We start from the raw sequence: 13,830 nt of genomic DNA, 5'->3' as shown, positions 1-13,830 counted from the left end.
TATATGTCATATCACATGTTTAGTTTTAACAAAATATGGCCCTATAAATTTATCATGAAATGGAAATGAGATATTTAAAATGGAACAATCCAAGATGGAAAATTATAAGAAGAATTTTAGTTACAATTTGATAATTTATTAATAGTTATTATTGAATTAAGTTGATAATGAAAAAATTAAAATTAAAATACATATCATAAGTAGTTGTGTCAAACACATTTGCAGCGAGAGCAGTCTTCTAGTAGCTCACAATCTTGCTAGATTATTTTAGAATTTTTATATGTGCATGAATGGTATGAATCTCCAATAATTGTAGAAGGTTTCTCTTTTTATCATGCATTTATGATAAATAATAGGGAAAATCATACAAACCATACAAATTAAATCATAACTTTACTATAATGTGTTATGCGATGAATTTCTTTGATCATGTGTCGCTGATTTCATGAAATAACACTAATGGGACGTTGATGTTAGACCTGCCTAAGGTTTACCGAAATGGAGGTTAAAACCAAAACCGGACGCCGGTTACGGTTTCAAATCGAAACCGTCGATTTTTGAACCGTGGTTCGGTTTAAGTTCAAAAATTTTAGAATTGAAACCATGCCGGAACCGCGAAAAACCATCAAAAAACAGTAAAACCAAGCCGGAACTGAAAAAAACCGGCGGTTTGGAACCATGAAAAAACCCAAAAAAAAACTGGAAAATCACCGGTTCGGAAACGAAACCGAAACTGGAACCGCTAAACACCCTCGCGGATCGGTTCCGGTTAGGCAATTTCCAAAACCAGACCGGAGGTTCTGAACCGTAACCACCGGTCCGGAACCGTGAGCACCTCTACTTGATGTGGATTAAACCAGATGAAATAGACCTAGACTAAAGCGTTCAGAAGAACCGCGTGGTTGGAAAAATTATAGGCTTCCCCAAAACCACCAATTTTACCAAAAAAATAGTCGCACGAGACATTGTGAATTTTAAAATTATTATATCTTTATCTAATAATATTTTGATGAATTTTAAAGTACTATATCTTTACCTAGGGGTAGGTCGATACGATATATCGTATCGAAAACATTGTATCGTGTATCGCATCGAAAATATCGATATGAGAGAATTTCATATCGTTATCATATCGAAAGTTTCGATATATCGAACTTTCGATATGGATAATATCAATATCATTATCGTACCGAAATTCGATATATCGAACTTTCGATATGGATAATATCAATATTATTATCGCACCAAAATTCGATATATCGTACTTTACGATATATCGAAATATCGTTATCGTATCAAATCGAAAAATATAATTACAAAATAGAAAAATAACACAAAAATTAAATGGATTTATATATATTTATAATTTTAAACTTCAATATTTATTGAATTTCAATATGTTTTAATATATCCTATATATATCGTGTATTCGATATAAAACGATATATCGAAAATATCGATATATATCATATATTCGATATAAAATGATATACCGCGATGTAAGGAAATTCATATCGTTATCGTATCGAAAACTTACGATATGATATCGTATCGTATCGAAAAATACGATATATCAAAAATTCGATAATTTTTCGATATTTTTCAATACGATACGAGCGATATATCATTTTTTCGGTATTTTTTCCCAGTCCTATTTTTACCTCATAATATTTTGATCGTTTAGAAGTGAATTATAATTCCCCCGCCCACCATTTAAGGATGTGTTTTAACTATGTGTGAATTTTAAGAAATTGTTTGAGTTTGAATAGATTAGTGGACAATAAACATTAGTGATATGTGAATCCCCCTTTTATATAGATGTGACTTGTGAGCTCTATTTATCAAAAATGAAAAAATGAGTTTTTAAATCATGGACAGTTCCAAAATGGCAAAATAAAATATTACTACTCCCTCTTTTTCATAGTAAGAGCATCCGCAATGGTCGGCTAGCGACCGGCTAGCCGATTCGTCGCGCTAGCCGATCGGCTAGCCGAACCATTGCAGTCGGCCAGCGGCAAATCGGCGAGCGCATCGGCGTGGGCTGGCCGATCGCTCGTCGCTAGCCGATGCGCTGGCCGACCGGCTAGCCGCCATTGCAGCGGCCCGATCGGCCAGCGGCAATTTCCGATTTTTTTTTTTTTTTTTTTTTTTTTAAACCTATATAAACGCGATTTTCGTTTCATTTTCATTTGCACCACTTGTTTTAACGAGTTTTCTCTCTCTCTAACTTTCTGTACAAGAGCATTATCGAGCGATGAGTAACGCGGGTAGTAGCGGTGGTGGTGGTGGTGGTAGTGGTTGGGATGCTGAGGAGTACGAACGGAGGATGAACGAGGCTATGAATGCCTACATGGACCGCGAGATGGAGCGGTACATGCGTATGGTGGAACAGCAGGGGATACCTCGCCCTCCACCGGTTATCCACCACCGAGCAGTGATTGAGCGGGATCACGTTGCTGCACACCAGCGGCTGTTCGACGATTACTTTTCAGAGCACCCGCGCTTTCCCGCCAACATGTTTCGACGGCGTTTTCGAATGCGCAGGGAGTTGTTTATGCGCATCGTTGGCGCATTAGAGCGTCGCTATATGTGTTTCCGCTTCAGGCACGATGCGGCTGGCAGACCCGGCCACACACCTATTCAAAAGTGCACGGCGGCAATCAGACAGTTGGCCTACGGAGGCGCGGCAGACATGTGGGATGAGTACCTCCACATCGGCGAGTCGTCAACCCTGAAATGTCTGAAGGAGTTCTGTGGGGGCGTGATTGCCGTTTTCGGTGAGCAGTACCTTCGAAGCCCTACTCCCGAAGATTGTCAGAGTTTGATGCAGATGCACGGGGAGAAGCATGGGTTCCCCGGGATGTTAGGCAGCATAGACTGTATGCACTGGGAGTGGAAGAACTGTCCGACTGCCTGGAAGGGGGCCTACACGACCGGCTACAAGTCAAAGAACCCCACGATAATCCTCGAGGCCGTAGCTGATTACCGGCTGTGGATTTGGCACGCGTATTTTGGGGTAGCCGGGTCGAACAACGACCTCAACGTCCTGAACTCGTCTCCCCTCTTCAACGAGAAGTGTCAGGGCGTCGGTCCAGCCGTCTCTTTTGTTGCCAACGGCAACCGGCATGATATGGGCTACTACTTGGCGGATGGGATATACCCTCGGTGGCCGGTCTTTGTGTTAGATAAGTTAAGTAAATGGAGAATAAAGTGGAAAATGAAGATGATATAGAGATGAAGAGAGAAAAAAGTAAGAGAGAGTAAAATAGGTGTGGAAAAATATGTTGACTTTTACTAAAAAGGGAAATGACTCTATTACTATGGAACGTACCAAAATGATAAAATGACTCTATTACTATGGAACGAAGAGAGTACTGTACGAGGAGCGTAAAATGTATCTTGGACGTTGGTATCATGAAACAGTAGAATACAGTAAGTAATTTTTTTACGCAAAATAGATACTCCTACAATATATTTCAGCAGCGTCTCAATATTTATTTATATTTTCTTGTACAGATTAATAATTTCTGAGAAGCTAAATTTTACGTGACCGAGAATATAACTTTTTTTGTCCATATATTAACATCTAATCCTATTAATCTATTATACCACTTTTTAGTTCCGGTGATTTGTTAATATAACAATACTTATGAGTATTAAATGTAATTATCTCAACATCCGTCAGCTAAAATATTACTATTATGATTCATTAATAGATGACGATTAGCGAAATAACAGTTTTGTAGTACTATATCTTTTAAAAAATAGCCAACTTCAAATTCAATCGTATCAAATAGTAGATCCTACATAATTAAGTATGAAAACAAATGTTCAAACGATCATCTTTTCGAAAGTTGGGAGCATCTTTTCCCACATTGAGACTATTTTCTTAAAATGTGAAAACAAGTTGTGCTTTCTGCATCTCAATGCTTACTATTGAAGAAGAAAATAAAGAGGTTGTGATCACACTCCACAAGCTATTATAAATTTCCAGAAATGATAAATGCTCATATGATAAGCATCAAAGTGTGATGGGGCAGTTGAAGAAAATGGCCAAAAAATTATAGAATCTTGAAAAACTTTTTTGAAGCAAAGCAGAGTTGAGACAAACATAATTTCACCACCTACTGTTTCAAGTATCCATTTCTGGTTGGTAGTGTGTAGGTGTGATGACATCATACTCATAAGAAGAATGAGTTTCTACTCATCATCTTATTTATGGATTGATTAACTAATATAACTGTAACCCTTTCTAAGTATAAATCAATCATTATAAGGTTGTAAGCAAACTTATTGGAATGTAGATTTTGCACCTTTTTTTGCTGGTTGGTTTGTGAGATTGTACTTAGATGGAGACCGATGCAACGAGCCCTGTGTCGTGTGATCCCAAGAAGCCTGTCGATGCAATAGAAACAATCGGTATGATGTTTCCAAATTCAAATTTTTTTATATATATGCATTAAACATGGTATATTCTTGCAGAGGAGGTGAATGATTCTCCAATTGAGGAAGTCCGGCTGACAGTAGCAATAACGGATGATCCCACGTTGCCATGCTTGACGTTTCGGACATGGGTGCTGGGGATAATATCATGTGCAGCTCTAGCGTTCTTGAACCAGTTCTTCGTGTATCGCCAGAACGCCCTCTCTGTATCGTCCGTTGCTGCTCAGATTTTAGTCCTTCCCGTTGGGAAGCTCATGGCCGCAACTCTTCCAACAGAGGCGGTCAAGATTCCCGGAACGAAATGGTCCTTCACTATGAATCCAGGGCCTTTCAACTTAAAGGAGCATTGCCTCATCACCATATTCGCCAATGCAGGCGTGACGGGCGCGTATGCAGTCAACATCATCACCATCATCAAGGCGTTTTACCATCGGAAAATTAATCTCGTGGCTGCAATGCTACTCACACATAGCACACAGGTAGTACTAGTTTTGAAGCTATGTCAGGTATTGTTTTTTTTTTTAACGAAGTTAAGATGTTTTGTTGGAGCAGTTGCTTGGGTACGGCTGGGCTGGAATCTTCCGGAAGTTTCTAGTGGATTCTCCCTACATGTGGTGGCCTTCGAACCTCGTTCAAGTGTCTCTCTTCAGAGCATTGCATGAGGTCGAGGTGAGGCGAAAAGGAGGCCTCACCCGGCTGCAATTCTTCACCGTGGTCTCTGTTTCGAGCTTTTGTTATTACATAATCCCAAACTTTCTGTTCCCATCCATCACTGCTCTCTCCTTTATATGCTGGATATGGAAAGATTCTGTAACAGCACATCAGATAGGAGGAGGGATTCGAGGCTTGGGACTGGGCTCGATCGCGTTTGATTGGTCGACCATTGCAGCCTTTGCAGGCAGCCCTCTAGCAGCCCCCGGCTTTGCTATAATCAACTTGTTGGTCGGCTTCATACTGATAGTCTACGTTATGCTGCCAATAGCCTATTGGAACAACATGTACAACGCAAAGCGATTCCCCATCGTTTCTGCACACGTCTTTGATGCTACTGGAGCGACATACAACACATCAACAATCCTAACTGGGAAGACCTTTGAATTCGACCGGGCGGGATATGATAGCTACAGCAAGGTTAACCTCAGCATCTTCTTCGTGTTGATCTACGGTCTCAACTTTGCAGCCTTGGCTTCTACTGTGTCACACGTAACGCTCTTTCATGGAAGGTAAACATAAAGTAAACATATAATCCTCAAACTGTTCAACCTTGGGACTAATTAGGGCCTTGCTGCAGAACAATCTGGCAGCAGACCAAGGCCTCGTTTCAGGAAAAGTTCGGAGACATCCATACTAGGTTGATGAGGAAGAGCTACGAGCCTGTCCCGCAGTGGTGGTTCCACAGCCTCCTGATCATGGTGGTAGCAATATCCATGCTTGCCTGTGAAGGCTTTGGAAGGCAACTGCAGCTTCCTTACTGGGGCGTAGCGTTGGCTATGACGCTGGCCTTCGTGTTCACCCTTCCTGTGGGTGTTATTGCAGCCACAACCAACCAGGTTTATACACAAGTTTTGTTTCAATATTTAACATTGATAAATACTGTTAGTATGCCTTGAATCTCCATAGTTTGCTTTTAGCCGAACAGGGGTCTAGCCGTCGTCTGTGTGCCTATTTATATAGAAGTAGGACGCACAACTATGTACTCTGAAAACAATCTGAATACAATATGTTCTCTGTTTTCTGCCCGTAACAAGTACTCTAACATTGACATAATTGCAGCCAGCAGGACTGAATGTAATATCCGAGATGATAATCGGCTACCTGTACCCGGGGAAGCCTCTAGCCAACGTCGTGTTCAAGACCTACGGCACCATAAGCATGTCGCAGGCCATCACGTTCCTCTCCGACTTCAAGCTCGGCCATTACATGAAAATCCCTCCAAAATCGATGTTCCTGGTTCAGCTCGTGGGGACGGTGATCACTTCCTTGGTGAGCTTCGGCACAGCTTGGTGGCTCCTGACCTCCATTAAACACATTTGTGACCCAACAAATCTGCCCCCGGGCAGCCCATGGACCTGCCCGGGGGACGACGTGTTCTACAACGCCTCCATAATCTGGGGCGTTGTAGGGCCCCTTCGCATGTTCGGGAAGCTGGGGCTGTACCAGGAGATGAACTACTTCTTCCTGTTCGGGCTGGTGGCGCCTGTCCCCGTCTGGTACTTTGCGCGTAAGTACCCGGAGAAGAGGTGGATCGGGTGCATCAACATCCCCATTGTCCTGTCGGGGACACTGGGGATGCCTGTGGCTAAATCCGTCAACTGTGTTTCTTGGTTGACGGTGGGGATCCTGTTCAACTTGGTGGTGTACCGGAGATACAAGGGCTGGTGGGCCCGGCACAACTACATTCTATCTGCGGGGCTCGATGTCGGGGTGGCCTTCATGGGGACGCTGTGTTACTTCGCTCTGCAGTATAATGGCATCATTGGGCCTGGCTGGTGGGGGTTGCACATCGACGATCACTGCCCCTTGGCCAAGTGCCCCACCGCGCCCGGTATCAAAGTTGATCAATGCCCTCTGCACTAACAAAACTCATTTCAACAAAGTGTTTTTTTTAAATGACAATAGCTGAGATGTGTATATATATAACTCATTCAATCAATGCAAAGTCTGAAAACTTCAATGATTTGCATTTCGAAACAATCTCTCCTAATACACACATGAAATGAAACCATTCTAAATTAAAGCAACTGGAAAATAAACATTGTAATCGAAATTGCCCAAATTCTCCCATTCACTACACTCATTCGTTATAGAATTATACAAACATTTTCTCCAGATTTTCAATCGAATTTTGATTTAATTGTATCTGAATATATACAAACTAAAAGTTTGAGACTTTTACGTAATAAAATTTATAAAAGATTGTGCTCCTAAATTTATAATTACAACTTACTAACTTTACATTTTATAACTAAGAATTACTACTAGGGAAACAGTGTTCTTCCACGTCATAACCTAAATTCAGTCTCGTGTTGCCACGTGACACATATAATGCAAAATAACAACATTAAAATACAAAAATATTATCAGACGTTTATAGACGGTCTACTTTTTAGTAAATCGTTTTATTTTGCATTATATATTGTTTATTTTTTCATTATCGAGCATTATAGATAATACAGTACGTGAAAACCCATCAAATACATACATAGATACACTAATGTTTTTTGCATTATAGCATCGTAAGATTAGTTATTTTTAAGTACATCCCATAATTACTAAACTAAAAAGGAAGCATAAACGAAATAGGCAGAGGTGAAGTAGTGCCATAATCCCATATCAATAGACGTGCCACTGCTTCGGCCGGGCTGCACCGGCCGCACTGTGTTACTGCCACCGCCCGATGCACCACCCTTACCGAAGCCTAAACCCCTCGTCCCGCCTCCTCTGGCACCGGCCGCACCTATACTTGCAGATGTGAGGATGAACAAAGTGAGGACCAAACCAAACTTGATTACACGATGCATTTTGTTGATTTGATTCAATAATTTTATCAAATCGATTTCTTGCACCTCTAATTTATAGCTGCAAAGGAATAATTATACTTATGAATATTCAATGGAGAATTACATGGACCTAACCATGTTTTTATGACTAACGCAAAGTTTTACGGACAAGCATCATTCATGTTGTTTTGATACGTTTTCAAATTTTATACTTTCGAAATTCTTGATTTAAATAACTACTAGTATTATATTTGAAAAATCTATGTTAATTTGTTAGTGGTAAACAAATCATTATTTTACATATTAAAAATATTATTTTATGCAAAACAAAAGATACTAAAATTTTATTTGGAAATCAATCTTAACAGATTAACTAAATTGTTCTGGTTAACAAAAAAACTAGGTTTCTGTTTTTTTATATTAAAAATATTGTTCTGGATATTTAAGATAGTTTTTTTTCTTTTGAGAATCATTGGTGTACCATTGGAATTAGGTTGCATAAAGATTAATAACTACACAAACTTGTTTAAGCCCAACACTCCAACCAACAGAATGATCAAACAATTCTAACACGAAAATTTTCGTTTCTCCAATTAAGTTAAAAAAAATGTTTAATTTATGAATCAACAATGTTAGATGAGGTTTAGTAGGGTACATGTTAGGGTCTCTGACAGCTAGTGTCGTCGTAACATTATGAAGAACAGAATTTTTAGCATTGTAAGGAAAAGAACAGAATTTGGTATATCAACACAATTATTTTCCAATGGTTTGAAATTGAGACAAATTGGTACTATATGTTTACACCGTACTCCAACTACACATATATAGTAGTTATAGCTTAGAAGAGATTAGTTTTAACTGCATTGAGAAAATAGAATATCACACCAATTAAGATGAACCTTCCTTTTTTTTTTAGGAAACTTTTTCATGCTGAATTAATGAATTCATTTTATGGGTTCTTATAAGTTTAATTTGGCTAAAATTGGCTCTAAAACAACCACAAGAAAGGGCCCTTTTAATGGCCTAAGATTAGCTTAAAGAAGTAAAAAAACTCACTATTTCAAGTGTTTAATTGGTAGTGCCGTAACAGCCTTCAAAATTTAGAGCATATGTTGTTGAAAACATTCACAAACATTATTTACGCGTTATTTATAAATTTAATCTCTTTTATGATTAACAAATTATTAACTATTGCAATACATTAGTAGTATTCAAATTCTGAAGCATGATAAGGAAAGTTCCATGTATAAAAATAACATAGCAAAAACCAAAGCTCCCGGTGTTGATTGAATGAAGATCACATTACAATATCACACAATCAGGGTTGCCATTGATATGTTCTTGAAGCTCCCGGCTGCGATGAGTAGCTTGGCTCAGTCGCTCTCTCAATTCGTTCAACCCATGCTCTGTTTTTGCCATATCTGCCTCCACGCGAGCAGCCATCTCCTCAGCCCACAACTTATCCAGACTCGAAACACTCTCCTTCTGCCGCGACATGTGCGCCTTCTCCAGACTCGAAATACTCTCCTTCAGCCGCTAGTAGAGATATTAGTACATGTTACAAAACTAGAAGTAGATATTAATTTGAAGTACTTAACATTACCATCTCAACCAAACCACCAACATTGATCTCATTCTCAGTAGATTTCCCTTGGGCAGCTTCATCAATCTGTCACAACAAAAACAATCTATTTGATTATGACATTTAGATTCATCTTATTTGGCACAGTTATTTTGAATAGCAAGCTAAATAATGGAGTATATTTTAAAAGAAAGAATTACTCTAAATCACTTAACTCAACCTTCATATGTTGAAAGAGTTGATGAGTGTATGGAGTGCCTCCATTTTCCTCTAAAACAGTCTCTACAAGAGAGAGAAGCTCCTCCCTCTGCCTGCTGATCTTGTCTTCATCTCCTGAGTGACATTACTGTATCAGATGAAGAGTCGTATTTGTTTTCCTGCAGATGATATAATTACATTAATACAAATGGCCTTTCCGAGGCGATCTACTTTTCTGGTACAACCATATTGTTTATTTCTGCATTATCGAGCAATATAGATAATACGCGAAATCCATCAAATACATACACAGATACAATAATGTTTTTTGCATTATAGCATCGTAAGATTAGTTATTTTTGAAGTACATCTCATAATGTATACTAAACTAAAAAAGAAGCGTAAACTAAATAGGCGGAGGTGAAGTAGTGCCATAATCCCAAATCAAGAGACGTGCCACTGCCGCACCGGCCACACTGTGTTACTGCCACCGCCCTTACCGAAGCCTAAACCCCTTGTCCCGCCTCCTCTGGCACCGGCTGCACCGATACTTGCAGATGTGAGGATGATCAACGTGAGGACCAAACCAAACTTGATTACACGATGCATTTTGTTGATTTGATTCAATGATTTATCAAATCGATTATTCGTACCTCTAATTTATAGATGCAAAGGAATAATTATACTCATGAATATAAGAATGGAGAATTACATGGACCTAACCACGTTTTTATGACTAACGCAAAGTTTTACGGACAACCATCATTCATGTTTTGATATGTTTTCAAATTTTTTACTTTCAAATTTCGTGATATAAATAACTACTAGTATTATATTTGAAAAATCTATGTTAATTTGTCAGTGGTAAACAAATCATTATTTTTACATATTAAAAATATTATTTTATGCAAAAAAAAAAAAAGATATCAAATATAATTTTATTTGAAAATCAATCTTAACATATCATTAATCAAAAGTTATAAACTAAATTGTTCCTGTTAACAAGATAATTAGTTTTTTTTATATATTAAAAAGATTGTTCTGGATATTTAAGATGTTTTTTTTTGTTTTGAGAATCATTGGTGTACGTGTTTAAGCCCAACACTCCAACCAACAGAATGATGAAACAATTCTAACACGAAAATTTTCGTTTCTCCAATTAAGTTCAGTTAAAAAAATATTTAAATTATGAATCAACAATGTTAGATGAGGTTTAATTGGGTACATGTTAGGGTTCCTAACGGCTAGCGTTGTCGTAACATTATGAATCTGGTTTGATGGATTTTGGAGATTTAATTCCTTTGCAGTGTCATCAATGTAATGTTCTACATGTGATGATGAAGCTACATATACGAAGAAGACGACGAAGACGTTTTTCCTCCAACCATTAAGTTGACGATTTGAGACGTCTTATCAATGCTTGGTTAGCTGGTTTTATTTTCATATGGAAAGTTTGGTTGACATTCTTATCAAGTATCAACTGATTCGATCAATGCAGCAAAAGATTTAAATTTCTAGCCCTTGGAAATGGTCATTAATTTGAAGTTTTGTAAGGAATAAATTAGATCAAAATTTTCAAGCAAGCATGGTGATAATCACAAAATATCAGTTATCACATCACATCCATGGAAAGGAACAGAAATTGGTACAATGGTACTCCATATATATCAACACAACTATTTTCCAAGGATTTGAAGAAGAAACCCAAAATTGAGACAATTTGGTTAGTATTATTTTATAAAAAATTTACACCATATAACTTGTAAGAGAATAGTTATAGCTGCATTCAGAAAATAGGATATCACACAAAGATGAACCTTCTTTTCTTCAGGAAACTTGTTCATGCCGAATTAATGAAGGCATTGAATGGGTTCTTATAAGTTTAATTAGGCTGAAAATTGGCTCTAAAACAACCACAAGAATTGGCCCTTTAATGGCCTAAGTGGGCTGTCGAACTCGGCCTCTAATTGAGCTTATTGGCCTGTCTCAACCGGCCCATAAGAGAGAAATATTTTTTTTAATCAATTTGATTTTTGTAACACTTAGGATAAACTAAATCAAATAAGCACATTGGCTTATTTTTCGAAAATAAGCATGAACTGATGAACACATAACCACCTTGAAGAAATTCGAATACTTAACTAGGCTTATAAATTGCACACTATTATCCTGACATGCATAAAATCGAGCTTATATAATACTTTATATATCCTATAAAAAACACTCGTATTTTTTTCTATATAAAGCGAGTCATTTCTTTTTTTAATAAAATATAATGCAATTACTCTCTTTTACTTTATTATTTATCGTATTCTATTCTCTTTTCACTACTCTGCTTTATTTTCTCATTCTATTTACTTCTCTTTTCACTTATTTCTCTACACATCATTTCTCAGTTATACTAAAAAAAGTCGTCATGCTGCATGTGTATATATATTGTACACTTGTATTTCACGTGTGAATATATTTTTTTGTGCTTGACTCCAACCTGATTAATGTCATGCACACTAATTAAGTCGTACCCCTAATCTAAAATAGTCTACTATGGTGGTCTTAATCTGGTGTGCGGATCACTACACTATTCTTTTATATCCCTTAATTACATATATTGTCCTATTCGAATCTATACATTAGTTTAGCCCCTATTTGTCCTAATATTAATATAAATCTCACCTAACAAAACTCTCTACACTATAATTTGTTCGTGTTAGTTTTTACTTTTTACGATTAACTTAGATGGTAAAATAAAAATAATATAAAATTATATTAGAATATGGATTAAATTGTGTCCTGGGATGCTCTTATTTTGCTTAATTTTATTCCATTAAAATGGTAGATATCCTAATAATGAGAATGAAATACTTAATTATATTTTTCATTAATTAGAAAAAAAAGTGATTGGTCAGTCACATATATATTTGTGTAAGTAATTAGAGCTTACATGTTAAAGTAAAAAAGAAAAGAATTAAAATATAAAATTAAAAAACTGATCAGCAAGCTCGAATAAACTTGATTTTATTCAAATAAATCCGTGAACATAATATAATAAAAACGAATTAAACATGAATACAACAGTATCGATTCGGTTCTGTACTTCTGTTATATTACACACATAATATTGATTTGTTATAATATATTTATATGGACTATGTCACTACTCACTTTTAGAATAAGTTGACTTTTGCCTATGCGTTCATTTCTAAGAACGCCAATTTTGAATTTCAAACACTAACCGTTTTTGACTGGTCAGATTTAGTTACCCCACACAAGAATTCGTATTTTCATATTTATTGTAAATTAATTTAGTGTGATGAATTAGAGGAAATCTGAAACACCACCATGACCCCGAAATACAATAAAGTCAACTTTTGAGATTGTGTTATCCCTAATGATAAATACCAAAAGTTCCATGCTTGAATTAATTGTAATATTATCTTCAAAATTCATATTCATTCATCTATAAATAATAGTAAAATTAGATTAAATTTGAAGGCAACTCCATGGTTTCATGAGGTTGTCATGAAATGAATTTGGTTCACTTCAAAAATGCGCATCATGATTCGAAGTCTGCGAAAATTTTACTTTTTTCAAATATAACTTTACATGTCTAAAAAATGTTTTTAAGTTATTCACAAAATTGTTTAGTTTTTACAAAAACACATCTCTAAATTAAATAAATGTGATTATATATTATTAGTAGAGAACGAGAGTGAGAGTTTCATTAGACACATAAACATGCGAATACGAGAAGACTAATTTATTGTAGATGTTCTGAAATTATAAAAAGAAAAAAATATTTTTAGTTTGTGAATTAGTTACAGTTTCAATATATGTGAACTTGATTTAAAAACAATTTATTGGTAATTAAATTGCCCACAAAGGTTGGCAATAGGAATATCAATTTATCAAACAAAGCGGCGAATCTCCCATACATATAGTGGGCAAGCCACCAACCAAGTCCCCACTCGCACGTGTCCTCTCCCTATTGGCGCGATGATAACGAGGAAATCCATCTCCCCAAAATAGCCTCCGTCGCCTTCGTCAAACTCTCCCATTCACAGACCCATTTTCGGGATTGCAGCAACTAAAATTTGACTGTTTGGATTG

The 13,830-nt window shown here is 36.9% G+C and overlaps 3 protein-coding genes across 4 annotated transcripts; 2 read left to right on the top strand and 1 right to left on the bottom strand.

Moving 5' to 3' along the window:
* Positions 1–2,374: 2,374 nt before the first annotated feature.
* On the top strand, positions 2,375–3,232 carry LOC148931659 (uncharacterized). The gene has a single exon (XM_089064851.1). It carries the CDS (start codon positions 2,375–2,377, stop codon positions 3,230–3,232), a length of 858 nt encoding a protein of 285 aa, XP_088920977.1.
* Positions 3,233–4,232: 1,000 nt separating this feature from the next.
* Positions 4,233–7,120, top strand: LOC125202815 (oligopeptide transporter 5-like). Its single transcript, XM_048101287.2, has 5 exons — positions 4,233–4,419; positions 4,483–4,922; positions 4,996–5,666; positions 5,735–5,993; positions 6,217–7,120. Exons 1-5 carry the CDS (start codon positions 4,350–4,352, stop codon positions 7,018–7,020), a joined length of 2,244 nt encoding a protein of 747 aa, XP_047957244.1. The 5' UTR covers positions 4,233–4,349; the 3' UTR covers positions 7,021–7,120.
* Positions 7,121–9,135: 2,015 nt separating this feature from the next.
* On the bottom strand, positions 9,136–10,351 carry LOC125202277 (immune-associated nucleotide-binding protein 9-like). 2 transcript variants are annotated; one of them, XM_048100661.2, is made up of 4 exons: positions 10,224–10,345; positions 9,746–9,858; positions 9,547–9,612; positions 9,136–9,470 (listed from the first exon to the last, which is right to left on the bottom strand). In XM_048100661.2, the coding sequence occupies exons 1-4, from the start codon at positions 10,330–10,332 to the stop codon at positions 9,246–9,248; spliced, it is 513 nt and encodes a 170-aa protein (XP_047956618.1). In that variant the 5' UTR covers positions 10,333–10,345; the 3' UTR covers positions 9,136–9,245. The 2 variants fall into 2 exon arrangements, 1 of the variants encoding a protein (XP_047956618.1); XR_007173072.2 differs by having other exon boundaries at positions 9,136–9,902; positions 10,224–10,351.
* Positions 10,352–13,830: the final 3,479 nt, after the last annotated feature.

Source organism: Salvia hispanica, chromosome 2, assembly GCF_029641045.1.
Source record: "Salvia hispanica isolate PSC_SH4W2 chromosome 2, Shi_PSC_v1, whole genome shotgun sequence".
Lineage (NCBI taxonomy): Eukaryota > Viridiplantae > Streptophyta > Magnoliopsida > Lamiales > Lamiaceae > Salvia > Salvia hispanica.
Note: the sequence above shows the minus strand (reverse complement) of the source record. Positions and strands in the feature narration are given on the sequence as shown.

Excerpts from the sequence above, each read along its gene's own strand:
- LOC125202277 (XM_048100661.2), bottom strand. The coding sequence starts at position 10,332 with ATGCATCGTGTAATCAAGTTTGGTTTGGTCCTCACGTTGATCATCCTC. Across the intron at positions 9,859-10,223 it reads GACAAGGGGTTTAGGCTTCG|GAGATGAAGACAAGATCAGC; the intron begins GTAAGGGCGGTG and ends AATGTCACTCAG. Across the intron at positions 9,471-9,546 it reads TTGGTGGTTTGGTTGAGATG|GAGAGTATTTCGAGTCTGGA; the intron begins GTAATGTTAAGT and ends TAGCGGCTGAAG.
- LOC148931659 (XM_089064851.1), top strand. The coding sequence starts at position 2,375 with ATGCGTATGGTGGAACAGCAGGGGATACCTCGCCCTCCACCGGTTATC.
- LOC125202815 (XM_048101287.2), top strand. The coding sequence starts at position 4,350 with ATGGAGACCGATGCAACGAGCCCTGTGTCGTGTGATCCCAAGAAGCCT. Across the intron at positions 4,923-4,995 it reads TACTCACACATAGCACACAG|TTGCTTGGGTACGGCTGGGC; the intron begins GTAGTACTAGTT and ends TTGTTGGAGCAG. Across the intron at positions 5,667-5,734 it reads GTAACGCTCTTTCATGGAAG|AACAATCTGGCAGCAGACCA; the intron begins GTAAACATAAAG and ends GCCTTGCTGCAG.